Source organism: Oncorhynchus mykiss, chromosome 14 (assembly GCF_013265735.2).
Source record: "Oncorhynchus mykiss isolate Arlee chromosome 14, USDA_OmykA_1.1, whole genome shotgun sequence".
In the NCBI taxonomy this organism is placed as follows: Eukaryota; Metazoa; Chordata; class Actinopteri; order Salmoniformes; family Salmonidae; genus Oncorhynchus; species Oncorhynchus mykiss.
In genome coordinates, this window is record NC_048578.1 from 8,033,475 (window position 1) to 8,050,230 (window position 16,756).

At 41.1% G+C, this 16,756-nt stretch overlaps 1 protein-coding gene across 2 annotated transcripts in view; it reads right to left on the reverse strand.

Moving 5' to 3' along the window:
* The window catches only part of LOC110487720 (testican-1), a 276,877-nt gene that overhangs the window by 4,603 nt on the left and 255,518 nt on the right, over positions 1-16,756 (reverse strand). For both annotated transcript variants that reach the window (XM_036942848.1, XM_036942847.1), the window contains 4 exons: positions 15,028-15,147; positions 14,383-14,604; positions 14,102-14,164; positions 1,112-1,249 (listed from right to left, as the gene is read on the reverse strand). In XM_036942848.1, the coding sequence (XP_036798743.1) occupies positions 1,112-1,249; positions 14,102-14,164; positions 14,383-14,604; positions 15,028-15,147 (543 nt within the window). The remainder of the gene's footprint in view (positions 1-1,111; positions 1,250-14,101; positions 14,165-14,382; positions 14,605-15,027; positions 15,148-16,756) is intronic.

A 16,756-nucleotide genomic window follows, 5' to 3' on the forward strand; every position in this document is an offset into this window, starting at 1 on the left:
TTTAATCGAGACGCGCTATTCCGACAGCACAACGCACGATGAGTGTAAATAACGTCCTCTTCCTCCAGTGGTCCGTGTGAGCCTGAGCTCTACTTTATCCCAGCTCACCATCTCAAAGCATGAAACCTTTCAAAGGAACACTGTTGAATCCCAAATACATGAGCATCGAATCAGAGGTAGCCAGAGGCATTCAGCTATAGATAGATAAGACTTCACAGGCTGTTCTCAGGTCTGTCTGGGTGATTACACAGCTTCTATTAGCAGCAGGGTTTACCACACCAACGTTCAGTCTGGCAATTGTCACAGCAGATTAGTCTCCTTGTAAAATGGAACTACGCTTCAGAGATAGGAGTACATGCAAATGCCCAACACACTCCACAAACAACAACAACATGACAAAGGCATCGTCTGTTCCTCTAAAAGGCCTGGGGAGTATTTTTTTCGGGGGAGACACATTTGCGCCGTAAAAAGTCTCTAACAGAACAGAGACCTTGTCATTGAGATTCCCCGCATGCTTCAGTGGTATCTTTAAAGAAAGACTCAGCGAGCTCGCTGCCTCCAGCACCCCAGATTACACAGACCTAGATAACACACGCACAGCAACACCTGTATCACAGAGCACACTCATAGAGACAGATGGGACACATTGTAAAGAGAATGCTGGAGGTGTGTGTGTGTGTGTGTGTGTGTGTGTGTGTGTGTGTGTGTGGAAAAGTGTTGGAAAAGTTATGTTGGGTTCACATACTATGTGAAATCTTTTGAATACTTTGAGCATTTGCTCTAGCCTGCCTGGAGTGCCAGTTCGGCGAGATCTTCAGTTTTGGTGCAGGCAAGCTCAATCAAACACATATTACGTATTTGGAATGATTCAAAATAGTATTTGAAGCCAGCTCTGGTACATAGAGTACGAATATTGGTTATATGTGCATGTGTACATGATTGTGTGTTGGTTGTGTGTGTGTGTGTGTGTATGTGTGTGTGTGCGTGTGTGTGTGTGTGTGTGTGTGTGTGTGTGTGTGTGTGTGTGTGTGTGTGTGTGTGTGTGTGTGTGTGTGTGTGTGTGTGTGTGTGTGTGTGTGTGTGTGTGTGTGTGTGGACTGAAGGGCTTTACCACAGGTGGGGTTGCCCTGTTTTCTGGAGCCGGCGATCTCGTTGCCGTATTTGTCCACACACCAACACTGTCCAGTACTGCCATGACACTGGGTTGACTTAAAGTAACCCTCCTCAGAACAGCGTGGAATATAGGCCCCTAGAGAGAGAAAGGAAGGAAGTGAGGGAGAGTGTGTTGTGAGGGAGGGAGAGAGAGAGAGAGAGACTGTGTCAGAGATAAAGAGAGGCATATGCATGAATGGGCCTGGTTGGCCCAGGCCCACCAAATCAGGTTGAGTTCTTTTTTATTATTATTCTCTATTTGTCAGTGTTCCAAACAGGATATTCTTATTTTAATTTTTTTTAATTTTTTTTTAACCTAAACACAGTACTTGATTTGGGCAGTAGATCACGGGAACTGCTTACCGGCACCTGAAATTTTATTCAGCTTGAGTCCCTGCACTTCCTATAGAATATTAGCTCAAAAGTATTGTAGAGTTCCTGCACAGAAATATAAACAGTAACAGCACCCACAATGAGTACCGTGACATGCAATTAGAAAATAATGGACAGGTTCTGGCATGTGTCATTCCACACTGATACCATGTGCAGTAAACAGTAGTTATCACTGTGTAGGCTAGGCTTAGTTAGCAAGCTAAAACTCACGAGCCAACTTGGCTAACAAAAACAAGTAAAATGGCCGAATAAAGCTCACTGTAAAAAATAAAAAAATAAAACAACAGAAAATAATTTTGGCGCATTTGCCACGTTATTCGATATTTAGTTTGTTATATTTACTAGGCTCGCCTGGCATCTACTCTTCCTTGGGTCCAAACAGGGTTAAAACAATTACATCACAGCCAAACACAAAGCCAAAGACATTATTATGCTATTATGACCCCCTTTAGGTTCCGCTTTAAATGCCATGCAGCTTATAAAGGCTTCATAAAGACTACATTAATGTGTTACAAATCATCTATAACCATATGTCTTGCTTTATAAAGGGTTCATAAATGTGGCATAACTGTGTGATATAACAACGAATGTCAAATGTGGCATAACCCACTATGTCAAATATGACATAAACCTGTGCTTTATAAAGGGTGGCATAAGCACTGCTTGATAAAGGCCTTATAAGTCATATTAAATTGAGGGTTCACAAAGCATTTCTAACCCTGTCATGCATCTTGGTAGAGCATTACAATGCCAGGATATTGGGTTCGATTCCCGGGACCACCCATACGTAAAAATGTATTCATGCATGACTAAGTCGCTTTGGATAAAAGCATCTGCTAAATGTTATATATTGTATCATTAAAACATTTCTAGAATGACCCAACTTCTTTCCCTCTTTGGTGCCTCTTTGGTGCATAGTCAATATTGGACCCTCAACTTCCCCCAAAATGCATTATTTTTCCAGGTTTCGGATTTCCCCCATTTATGTAACACTTTTTTTTTTATAGAAAAACAACAACATTTTCTGTGTTCACAACAATGCACAACAACACAACAATCAGGGGTTGACTTTGGGTTCTGTGAAAAATCTAAAGAAACTTAGATCTTTGTGTGTAGTTGCCCTTTAAAACTTCTTAAGGCTAGGGGTTCCGCTAGCAGCACCCCTCGACAACATTCCGCTGAAAAGGCAGCGCGCTAAATTCAAAAATATTTTCTTGAAATATGTAACTTTCACACATTGTCACGTTCATCGTAAGGATCGGACCAAGGCGCAGCGTGACTAGATCATTTTAATCGAATCATTTTAAATCAAAACAACAAACAACCAAACGAAACGTGAAGCTACTGATGTGCACTAAGGCGACTATACATAGACAAGATCCCACACCAGAAAGTGGGAAAAACGATAAACAGCTGTCTCTAATTGGGAACCATATCAGGCCAACATAGAAGTACACAACATAGAATGCCCACCCCAAATCACACTATGACCTAACCAAATAGAGAAATAAAACGCCTCTCTAAGGTCAGGGCGTGACTGGAGGCTCCGGACTGGGGACCGTCCCTGGAGGCTCCGGACTGGGGACCATCCCTGGAGGCTCCGGACTGGGGACCGTCATTGGAGTCTCCAGACTGGGGACCGTCGCTGGAGGTTCCGGACTGTGGACCGTCTTTGGAGGTTCCGGACTGTGAAACATTGCCGGAAGCTCTGGACTGGGAATTGTCGCCGGGAAAGCTCTGGACTGGGAACTGTCGCCGGGAAAGCTCTGGACTGGGAACTGTCGCCGGGAAAGCTCTGGACTGGGAACTGTCGCCGGGAAAGCTCTGGACTGGGAACTGTCGCCGGGAAAGCTCTGTACTGGGAACTGTCGCCGGGAAAGCTCTGGACTGGGAACTGTCGCCGGGAAAGCTCTGGACTGGGAACTGTCGCCGGGAAAGCTCTGGACTGGGAACTGTCGCCGGAAGCTCTGGACTGGGAACTGTCTCCTCCTGTACATGCTGCTTGGTCCTATTTTGGTGGGATCTTCTGTCACGTTCGTCGTAAGGATCGGACCAAGGCGCAGCGTGAGTAGAGTTCCACATAATTTTAATAAATCGAAACTCACTGAACAAAACAACAAACAACCAAACGAAACGTGAAGTTGCTGATGTGCACTAAGGCAACTATACATAGACAAGATCCCACACCAGAAAGTGGGAAAAATGGCTGCCTAAATATGATCCCCAATCAGAGACAACGATAAACAGCTGTCTCTGATTGGGAACCATATCAGGCCAACAAAGAAATACACAACATAGAATGCCCACCCAAAATCACACCCTGACCTAACCAAATAGAGAAATAAAACAGCTCTCTAAGGTCAGGGCGTGACAGTACACCAAATGAAAGATAAACTTCTTGTTAAATCTACCCATTGTGTCCGATTTCAAAAAGGCTTTACAGCGAAAGCACAACATATGATTATGTTATGTCAGAGCCAAGTCACAAAAACACACAGCCATTTTTCCAGCCAAAGAGAGGAGTCAAAAAGCAGAAGTATAGATCAAATTAATCACTAACCTTTGATGCTCTTCATCAGATGACACTCGTAGGATATCATGTTACACAATACATGTATGTTCTGTTTGATAAAGTGCATATTTATATCCAAAAATCTCAGTTTACACTGGCGCGTTGCGTTCAGTAATGTTTTGCTTCCAAAACATCCTGTGATTTTGCAGAGAGCCACATCAATTTACAGAAATACTCATAATAAACATTGATAAAAGATACAAGTGTTATTCACAGAATTAAAGATATACTTCTCCTTAATGCAACCGCTGTGTCAGATTTTTAAAAAAAAATGTTAAAGCAAAAAAAAAAAAGCAAACCATGCAATGATCTGAGTACGGTGCTCAGACGACAAATCAAGCCAAACAGATATCCGCCATGTTGGAGTCAACAGAAGTCAGAAATAGCATTATAAATATTAAATTACCTTTGATGATCTTCATCAGATTGCACTCTGGTTTGTTCGATAAAGTTCATCTTTATGTCCAAATACCTCCTTGTTGTTAACGCGTTCAGCCCAGTAATCCAAATTCATGACGCACGAGCAGACAAAAAGTCAAAAGGTTCCGTTACAATCCGTAGAAACATGTCAAACGAAGTATAGAATCAATCTTTAGGATGTTTTTAACATAAATCTTCAATAATGTTCCAACCGGAGAATTCCTTTGTCTTCAGAAATGCAATGGAACTCATGCTAACTCTCACGTGAACGCGCGTTACCAGTTCGTGGCACTCTGCCAGACCACTGACTCATTCAGCTCCCATTCCACCCTCCTTCACAGTAGAAGCATCAAACAAGGTTCTAAAGACTGTTGACATCTAGTGGAAGCCTTAGGAAGTGCAATTTGACCCCATAGACACTGTGTTTTCGATAGGCCAAGAGTTGAAAAACTACAAACCTCAGATTTCCCACTTCCTGGTTGGATTTCACCTGCCATATGAGTTCTGTTATACTCACAGACATAATTCAAAGAGTTTTAGAAACATCAGAGTGTTTTCTATCCAAATATACTAACAATATGCATATATTAGCAACTGGGACTGTGTAGCAGGCAGTTTACTCTGGGCACGCTTTTCATCCAAACGTGCAAATGCTGCCCCCTATCCCAAGCAGGTTAATTCACTGTTGTTTGGTGTGAGGGTTTACTGTAGCACAGTAATCGCACATGTGATGATTATGTACTCGCATTCTGGCCACCAATGGAATGGCTGGAGTAAAAGGCCACAATATTTATATTCTACAGACCTTACTGAGAACTCCCTACAGTAATTTTATTGCGGCACCCAACATAGTTTTTGTTCTATAAGCCAATATGTATTACACATAGTGATTCGCACTGGGGGCATTTATATGACATGCTTTAAAAACCCAATTTAATGCAAATGTCACTTAAATTTGAACAAATATGAATCATCGTTAATGTTTAGACATTTCTTTTTCATATAATTAATAAATACATGTTGTTGATACTTTTATACTATTATGTGGATTACTTTAATTTTGGAAATTTCTGAAATTCTGTGACCCGGAAGTACTTTTTTTAGTGTTGGTGACAAGATGCTGTTAATGTGATGAGTTCGCAAATCAAATGCCCAATTGTGGTGCCACCGGAAAGCAAAAAACAAGTTAACATTTATTTATGGTAATTTAAATTAGTTTGTAGTAGTTGTGTTGAGTTAGATTACATACTGTAGCTACCTCAGTCATTCTTTCAAATAATTTCGGTGACTACACAGCAATTGCTAGATAGCCAAAATTTAGCTAGCTAACGGGCTCAGCTAAATAAAAATCCCCTTGATACAGCCACTTCTCATAATCAAGTCATGAAATTTGTAAATGAAAGAGGAATATAATAATATGAATCAAATGGAGTTTCCCATCTCCCCATTTAGAGTTTCTAGTGCAGCACATACGTAAATGCCCTCATCCAGATGGTGGGACAAAGACATTTCCTAACATACCTGCTAACTTTCTTTGTTGTTACTTTTAAGATTGGAACCAACATGCAGTATTTGTAAAGTATTTGTCATCATCACTAGTTAACCCTCCTGCTGTGTTCCGGTCGAATTGGACCGATGTACAAGTTCTCTCTCTGAAAAATGTAGTTCATTTAATCTGATTGTCCACACAGGGCATCTGAACACACAAAATACATTTTGATGACTTTCATTACATTTTGGGTGTGTTATTTAACTTTTGTACATCTGTTGTGTTCCTGGTCAAAAATGACCGGTCATTAGAAATGAATGGGTGAGACTACAATTAGTGTACAAAATTGAGTTCAGGCACATGCCCATTCATCAGATGGACACAATTCCTCTCCCAAACCCCTACATACATGTGTGTTTGAGCGCACACACACACACACACACACACACACACACACACACACACACACCCTTCTTGGCTTCCATGGCAGCCCCCACGGGAACCTTTCCCCAATATAATCTTTCCCCCACAGGAACAACACCTGTTGGCATTCTCACAAACAATTGCAACGTTGTTTCAATAATATATAGAACTTTTAATATATAGAACAGAACTTATAATATATAGAACAGCTCTGGTATATAAAGCTTTTTGAGGCCTTCTTCACAGTTGATTCTGTGGCAGCACAATGACCAAACGATATACTGTATGTGAGGCTCTTGATCATATCCTTGATCATGACACTGGTGAGGAGGAAAGTCCTTGTTAAACTTTGACACAAAGTAGTCTGTGATAAATAGCACAATATGTTTCATCTGAGTATTTGTTACAGTCAAAATAATCCATACATTATGCTTTTCTTACTCAAAAACTAGTTGTATGAGCTCTGGTCAATGAGACCTACAGGTGATTAATCACAAATAGAAGTTCAAAACTTTTTAATGTTTAATGCTTAATGTTTAATGTTGGCACAAGAACTTAAGTTGATAAAAAGATCTAACACAACATTAGGCGATAATATATGTAGTATTATGGATTTATAAACCAGCAATAATGGGGCAGTCATGGGGCGGTCATCGGGAGCACAGAATTAATTAACATGAAACAAACATAACAGGAGGGCTAACACAGTAAAAAAGTCATACTTATGGCTAAACCCGGCCTATTTCCACAATTGATCTTCTTAAAATGTGATTTTAAACCTGACCCTGACCAATGAAGGCCAAGGTTAATGTGTTGGTCCACCAGACCGTCATGTCACCTTCATGTCAACCCAACATGTCACCTTCTAGAAAGCACATGTTTATATCATATTCAATCTAGTGGGTTATGTCACACAGTTATGCCACATTTATGAACCCTGTACAACTCATGACATCAGGTTATAGAAACTTTGTAACACATTTCTGTGGTGCTTATGAAGGCATTAGGAAGGCTTTATGAAGGCTTTATGAAGGCATTAGGAAGGCTTTATGAAGCTTTTATGAGCTGAACGTAATTTAAAGCGGGACCCAAATGGGGTCGATATAAAATCCACAATACCACAACATTACAGTGTGTGTGTGTGTGTGTGTGTGTGTGTGTGTGTGTGTGTGTGTGTGTGTGTGTGTGTGTGTTTGTGCGTGTGTGTGCATGTCTCTCCACAGTCTGCGTTGTGCCGTGACGTGTTGTTTTATCCGTTTTTAAAAAATCAGATTTTACTGCTCGCTTGATTTATTTGATGTGGAAAAGAGTTCCATGTAGTCATGGCTCTATGCAGTACTGTGCGTTTCCCATAGTCTGTTCTGGACTTCAACACTATGAAGAGACCCCTGGTGGCAATCGTTGATTTCATTGATCTAATGTAGGGCCTTAAAGACCGTTTCAGTACATTCATAGACAATTCTAAAGGGGATTTCGATAAAATCGTTAAGCTTACAGATGATTTGATGGTCAAAAATGATATCCACACCCAGGATGTTACCAGTTTCCGAAACAAATAACTTCCAGCAATGTTTGTGGACTCGCATGTTACATCTACAGTGGGGAAAGCAGCCCCCATCAATTTGATTTACAGGCATTATGGAACAAGATATCGAATACACAACTTACGGAACTCAACAGTCGATTTCATACGGGATAATGAAGAAGGCCTGCACCAATCAGACTAATTTGGTCAAATGACAGCCAACCAGTACCCATGACGGTATTTCTGTGTAACTGTTTTTACGGCTGGGCCTCGCTGCGGTCGTTGGAACAGTGCTAGCTCAGATGGCTGCACCAGACCAGTTGGTGGCACTGTAGATGTCATTGGCACCGGTGGCACCATAGGATACTAGAGCAATAGCTTTTTGATCAGGTGGACTTTGTCTCGGGTAAATGAATGTTAGATTTAAATTATGCAGATGAACAACGTGAAACCTTGTGAGAAAAAAAACACCGGAAATATTTCCCAATCTTAACATTAGTCAAATTGACCCCATAATTGGCATATCATCTCAATACAATAATGTAATACAATAATCTCAATAATGACTTTGAGAATGATTACCTGCATTCAAAGAGGCAACCTACAGCACTAGAATAAACATATCTTGCGTCGACCTTGTGGTGTTGAGAGATAAACATGGTAATGATGTAACTGATTGCACATGAAGGAAGGTAGTTACTACATGATAGAATAATTTCTTTATTATACAATTGATATCGTGTCTTTCCTGTCATCCCATGAACCCCGTTCATTGCTACTCACAGCTATATATATATATATGGCTTTTTAAAAAAAATGTTTAATTTATGACCTGCCTAAACAAAATTATCAATTTCTTTGTGGTGGTGTATTAAATGGATTTATTAAGCATTGAGGCATAAGTCACTGTGCTTCTCTGGCTATATGCACCACGGCACTGTCTATTTCATTTGTTCATTTAGCAAACAAGACGGCTCATAATCCAGTGCTTGAATCACAGTCACGTACTATAAGACAATGGAATACAACAGAATTAAATAGAACATGTATTTTTTGCAAATTTGATCGTGCCTGTGAAACCGTGATTAAAAAAAAGGTATGTTTTGAAACAATGCCCTTGTGCTCATTTTTGGGAATAGTTTGGCAACTGTATGTTTATTATAAACCTGATACTCGACTATTGGATGGCCTGTCTAATAAAAAAATAAAAAATAAAAAAATACTGCATGGAACTTTGTATGAAGATTTGGAAAAATACATAACATTTAAAAAAATGGTTCTGTTCCCTGCCTCAAATACACATGCTGTTCATCAGTCTCTTCATTCATATTTTGACAACGAATATAGGCTATTAATAATATTGTCACACAGACTATTCTCAATTTAAATTGGGTCTACATCTACACTGAACAAAAATATAAACGCAACATTTCAAAGATTTTACTGAGTTACAGTTCATATAAGGAAATCAGTATATTCAAATAAATTCATTAGGCCCTAATATATGGATTTCACTGACTGGGAATACCAATATGCGTACGTTGGTCACAGATCAGTAAACAAAAAAGGTATGTGCATCTGGTGTGACCACCATTGGCCTCATGCTGTGCGACACATGTCCTTCACAAAGAGTTGATCTGGCTGTTGATTGTGGCCAGTGGAATGTTGTCCCACTCCTCTTCAATGGCTGTGCGAAGTGGCTGGACATTGGCAGGAACTGGAACACGCTGTCGTACACGTCGATCCAGAGCATCCCAAACATGCTCAATGGGTGACATGCAGGTCAGGGAAGAACTGGGACATTTTCAGCTTCAAGGAATTGTATACACATCCTTAAGACATGGGGCCTTGCATTATCATGCTGAAACATGAGGTGATGGCAGCGGGTGAATGGTGCAACAATGAGCCTCGTCACGGTATCTCTGTGCATTCAAATTGCCATCAATAAAATTATATTGTGTACGTTGTCTGTAGCTTATGCCTGCCCATACCATACCACCATGGGCACTCTATTCACAACGTTGACATCAGCAAACTGCTCGATCACACAGATGATCCTGCAGGGGAAGAAACCAGATGTAGAGGTCCTGGGCTGGCATGGTTACATGTGGTCTGTGGTTGTGAGGCCGGTTGGATGTACTACCAAATTCTCTAAAACGATGTTGGAGGAGGCTTATGGTAGAGAAATGAACATTCAATTTTCTGGCAACAGCTCTGGTGGACATTCCTTCAGTCAGCATGCCAATTGAACGCTCCCTCAAAATTTGAGACATCTGTGGCACTGTGTTGTCTGACAAAACTGCACATTTTAGAGTGGCCTTTTATTTACCCCAGCACAAGGTGCACCTGTGTAATGACCATGCTGTTTAATCATCTTCTTGATATGCCACACCTGTCAGGTGGATGGATTATCTTGGAAAATGAGAAATGCTCACTAACAGGGATATAAACAAATTTGTGCCACAAATGTGAGATAAATCAACTTTTTGTGTGCATGGAACATTTCAGGGATCTTTTATTTCAGTTTATGAAACATGGGACCAACACTTTACTTATTGCAGTTGTGTTTTTGTTCAGTATATAGGCATATGTGTGCACTGCAATTAGTTCCGCCGATATCCCGGACGGGATCCAGTAGAACAGACGATGCCGAGCCAATTGTGAACTGGGGCGGCAGGTAGGGCCTGTAACTGAAAGGTTGCGAGATTGAATCCCCGAGCTGACAAGGTACAAATCTGTTGTTCTGCCCCTGAACTAGGCAGTTAAACCCACTGTTCCTAGGCTGTCATTGTAAATAAGAACTTGTTCTTAACTGACTTGCCTAATTAAATAAATGTTCAAGAAAAAAATACAATCAAATGTTTCTAGGCTAAAGCCTATAGTTTATTTTGTTTGTGTTGTGTAGTGTCATCACGTTGGCCTGTTGGTGAGGTTTATGAAACTACAGAACTAAGCCAACTTCAGTGTGAGCTTAAAGTATGGCAACTTGGTATGAACTTTGAACTCTTATTCACTAAAGAAGTGATACCTCCTAGCTGTTGAGTGAGCAGCAGCAGCTGTAAACGTGGGCCAAGAAAAGGACGGACAACGTATCTCTTCTACCAAACACACGCCTTTACTACAACACATCCTTTCTACCAGACATTCTTCAGAGGACAGGAAGATCTCTGTTGGGCAACATGGCCTTCCATCTACGACCAACCTGAGCACAGCTCAGAGTAAATATTCCTTGCATTTTCCTTTTCCAAATGGGCGGTTATTTAGAATGCATAAGATTCTGTATTTATGATAGCATAGCTTTACAAGGTCCGATCAGAGAGCAAGTTCCTTTGTTCCTCAGTCTTCCAGGGCTTTCATTCAAAACCCAGTCCCCTTTCTTTGTGTAACCAGCCATTATATCTGTTCCGTCCGCTAGGGACGTTTTCTTTTATGACATAATTAGTAATCAATGTATGACCCATCCTGTGTATGTGTAATTCTGTGTGATTGTTTAGGTATTTAGTAAATAAATAATGAATAATTCAATTGTATTGCTGATTCAACTTGTTAGCCAGGGATCGTGAAGATAACCAAGAATTCTACGACTTCAGATGAGACTGATTGAGACTGATTAAGAATTGACCACTATTGATGTAATAGTGTAACAGTGTAATAGTGTATTACTATTGATGTAATAGTTATCGGAAGATAACAGCTCTATAAACATTCCTTCGTGGTGACCCAACCTTCTAGTTAATTACATTTACATGATTAGTTCAATCAGGTAATATTAATTACAGAGAAATTATTTTATGGAATAGCATGTCATATCACTTAATCCGGCATAGCAAAGACACAACAGTAGGCTGCGAGTCCCTTGTGAAATACAAAAGCCATGATTTACATTGTTAATAAATGACTGCTTGGTCTACGAAATCAGGTGTTAAACGTTTTGTGTGCGATCGAGTAGCGCAGTAGTAAGAGTAAGGTAGCCTCTGTTTTTATTGATAATTCAATTATGATTTGAGAGCTTCAATTTCGGCCCACCTACCAACAAGCGTCTGGCTACGCTACTGGATTGGCAGAGATGAGATGGATAAAAAATACATTTCTAAACAATCCTGTTGTCATGACGTTGCCCTCTTTGGGTATAGCAAGCCCCACCCCCCTCTCCCTGCCTCCCCCTTTCCTCCTTCAACTAGGCTGCTGTGGTCAGAGAGACGTCGTAAATTCCTGAGGATCTCCTCATGGACACACAGTATAGAGAGAGTACATTTTCATAGAGAACAAAGGAATTTCTTCCACCTCACAGAACTTGAGGTACGAAAAAATGTCATGTTCCGGAGAAAGTATAAAAGATCGGTGAAGAATCCAGCTACGAACTGGTCCGCTTGTTACAACTTGGGGAAGCTCATGGGAGACGGTGTGGCCACATTACCATAACGCTGTTTATATAATAGCCTCAGATATGAGGTTTACATCTAATTGTTGTATAAGATGAATGAGTGAGTATTATACTGTTTGTAAAATTGTGTAATATGATTTTGGATTGTTTAATGAAGGAAAATACATTTCCCTTTTGATTTGAACTAAATCAGAGGACCGCCCCTGAGCCCAGTTAGGGTCAGGCATCCTGGGACAGCCCCTTTTCTGCAATTCTGAATAAAACCCAACTTTGAGAAATTATCACCAGGCCATGTTTTTCTCCATTAGGAGGACAAAGGTTGTAGACCATTGCTGAATCTTTTAACCATACCACGTGGTTAAACTCTTAGACTATCGATACCGACAGAATAAGAACAAGTCTTTGATATTAATTACTAGTCTGCAGCTATGAATTCGGTATCATTGAACGCAAAGAACGACAACCGCCGAAACATCCATTCAATAACAAATGAATTAATGTCACTCTGAACTATCCCCTCTAACCAAGACAGAGAGAGAGAGAGAGAGAGAGAGAGAGAGAGAGAGAGAGAGAGAGAGAGAGAGAGAGAGAGAGAGAGAGAGAGAGAGAGAGAGGACGAAACTATCCAACAGAAACAAACTTTTCACCAGCGATCAAGACGACACATTGAGCATAAATATATATATTGATTGCAATTGTTCCCGAATGAGTGAGCGTTCATGTGTAAAGGATTAGCATTTCAATTGTTATAATTATCACTCTCTAGTGAGTTCTTAGTCGACCCCCACTTCCCCTTTTGTCTAACAAGCCGCCATGCCGGTTTAGCCCACTAGGGCACATTCTTCTATCATTTCTTGTAACCATATTTACTGTTTGTTTATGCATCTCTGTGAATTACTTAGTTAGTAATACATAAATGATTTAAGACAATTGATGTATGGATGACTCATAGTGAAGACTGGGTTTGTGCAGATAATTTACAACGTTTGGAATGAGACTAACGTGAGGTAAAGTAAATAATTCATTAATTCGAAGACTAATTGATCAGTTAAAATATCTGAAAAGTTATTTTAGGAAATGATAACTTTGTAATCTGAATATTTTTCCTTGGTGCCCCGACTTCCTAGTTAATTACAGTTACATGATTAATCAGTTGATCGTGTAATACTAATTACAGAGAACCTTTGATAAAAACTATAAGTCTTCAATTTAATGATAGTAAAGACACGACACTGTACTAAAATCAAAATGTACTAAAACTCAATGTGCTCATTGCCATGGTTTTGTAGGTTCTTGTGTGTGCATAGGCGGAGGCAAACAACCAATTGCTAGTGCCTAAGATGAGACAACAAGCCATACATCCTGCTTTAAAAGGGACCAGTCACTTTCAATAACAGCACTCACGTGCGCACGTGCACATCACAGTTCACACACACACACACACACACACACACAAAAACCCATTACCCTCCTTTTTCATTCATGTGACCCAGTCAAAGGCCATTTGTCAAACTGTGTTTTTTCGTGAGTTATAACATTATTATGCATGATTATTGATGACCACTTGGCTGAGGGTTTGAAGGAGTTAGGGGCGGGGGTGTTTGTGTCTGTGTGTGCTATTGTTTGTCTCAGCTGGGTAATGTATTGTGCCTAAATATGTATCGGAATTTAAATATACGGTGCACAATGACCAACAGCCCATGAAAAACAATTGATTGACAGCTGTCACTCCAGCAAACTGACCTATGAGACTCTTCCGTCGACCCTGAGTCTGAATCCTGTTCATCTCATTCTGGCAGGGCAGACCTGGAGCAGAAAACACACACACACACACACACACACACACACACACACACACACACACACACACACAGAACAGGTTCAAATGTGCAAACGTTAGTTTTTCCATCACCAACAAACACCACTCTCTTTCTTTTTTGTTGTTGTCCGTCTTCACCTTTACTCTCTAAAACACTTCCTCCCTTCTCCATCCCTAGCTACATCCTCCCCTCCATCTCTCTCACCGTCAGGTTTCTGGAAGCAGTAGCACCACTCGTTGTTGGACAGTTTCCCGTCCTTGAAGGAGTCGCAGGAGTTGAACAGGGGCTTCATACACAGCTCATACTTATCCAGGTAGATGGCACTGAGCTCTGATTGGTCCAGCAGGAGGTCATAGTTCATGTCCAGCTTGTTGAACATCCAACCCAGAGAGTCCTTACAGATGGGCAGGATACTGGTGTCAAAACCTTGGGGACGGGAGAGAGGGATGTTAGCGGGTGGTGTGTGTGTGTGTGTGTGTGTATGTGTGTGTGTGTGTGTGTGTGTGTGTGTGTGTGGGGGGTGGGAGGGGGGGGGAGAGAAGCGTGTGGAGGGTTAGGGGTGTTGGAAGACGTTTGTATGTGTGTGTGAGTGAGTGAGTGTGTGTTGTGGTGTCTCGTAGTGTCTCATGTTTGTATTGGAGGGGGTGCTTGTCTGAGACATTTTCAGTCTGAAACTTGAGTAAAGTGCTTGGAGACTGAGGGTGAGTTTGAGAGGGTTTGTTGAAATTTGAGTGTAGAGACATGCAGACTTTAGTTGAGCACAGAACTCAAAAGAGCAATGGAATTTCAAATGGCAGTGCCATTTCAAAACGACAAAATAATACACACACAGATAATGGTGTGACTCACGTCCTGCCGCTGAATCAGAGTTGGCAGAGGCTTTGAGGTCTCGGTTGGCATCGAGGTGGAGAACTCCAAACCAGTCCTTCAGTCTGGATGCTAGGCTATGCAGGTCCCCATCACTGCAGACTGAACACACAGAGACAGAGACACACACCAGGTTTAGCAGGGAAGCAGGGAAATCATTTTAATAAAACATACTTTATTTTAAAGCCACATCGATGCAACATGACTGTTTGATAAGGTTGGGTGAAATAACGTCAGCACAATGTTGGCTCAACTATTTTTTTATTTTCCTGGTTGGCTTCTCCTTGACCACACAGAGGACCATCAGACTGCACAGAAGCAGCTGAGTTATATTTCCCTTTCGGTTGCTATAGGAACACAAGCTGGTGAGTGAGTGTGAGAGTGGGTGAGTGATCGAGTGAGAGGGTGAGAGAGAGAGATAGTGTGTGTGATGATGATGGTTACACATTCATTCTGCCAGAGTGAAGGAGGGTTACACATTCATCCTGTCAGAGTGAAGGATGGTTACACATTCATTCTGTCAGAGTGAAGGATGGTTACACATTCATCCTGTCAGAGTGATGGATGGTTACACATTCATTCTGTCAGAGTGAAGGATGGTTACACATTCATTCTGTCAGAGTGAAAGATGGTTACACATTCATTCTGCCAGAGTGATGGATGGTTACACATTCATCCTGTCAGAGTGAAAGATGGTTACACATTCATTCTGCCAGAGTGATGGATGGTTACACATTCATTCTGCCAGAGTGATGGAAGATTACACATTCATTCTGCCAGAGTGAAGGATGGTTACACATTCATCCTGTCAGACTGAAGGATGGTTACACATTCCTTCTGCCAGAGTGAAGGACGGTTACACATTCATTCTGACAGAGTGATGGATGGTTACACATTCATTCTGTCAGAGTGATGGATGGTTACACATTCATTCTGTCAGAGTGATGGATGGTTACACATTCATTCTGTCAGAGTGATGGATGGTTACACATTCATTCTGTCAGAGTGATGGATGGTTACACATTCATTCTGTCAGAGTGATGGATGGTTACACATTCATTCTGTCAGAGTGATGGATGGTTACACATTCATTCTGTCAGAGTGATGGATGGTTACACATTCATTCTGTCAGAGTGATGGATGGTTACACATTCATTCTGTCAGAGTGATGGATGGTTACACATTCATTCTGTCAGAGTGATGGATGGTTACACATTCATTCTGTCAGAGTGAAGGATGGTTACACATTCATCCTGTCAGAGTGAAGGATGGTTACACATTCATTCTGTCAGACTGAAGGATGGTTACACATTCCTTCTGCCAGAGTGAAGGACGGTTACACATTCATTCTGACAGAGTGATGGATGGTTACACATTCATTCTGTCAGAGTGATGGATGGTTACACATTCATTCTGTCAGAGTGATGGATGGTTACACATTCATTCTGTCAGAGTGATGGATGGTTACACATTCATTCTGTCAGAGTGATGGATGGTTACACATTCATTCTGTCAGAGTGATGGATGGTTACACATTCATTCTGCCAGAGTGATGGAAGGTTACACATTCATTCTGACAGAGCTCCACCTGACCAGCTACATGACAGGTGTACCCAGGTGAGACAATAACATCCGACCCAGCACTGCCACCAGTGACATGTACGCGTGCACACACACACACACACACACACACACACACACACACACACAC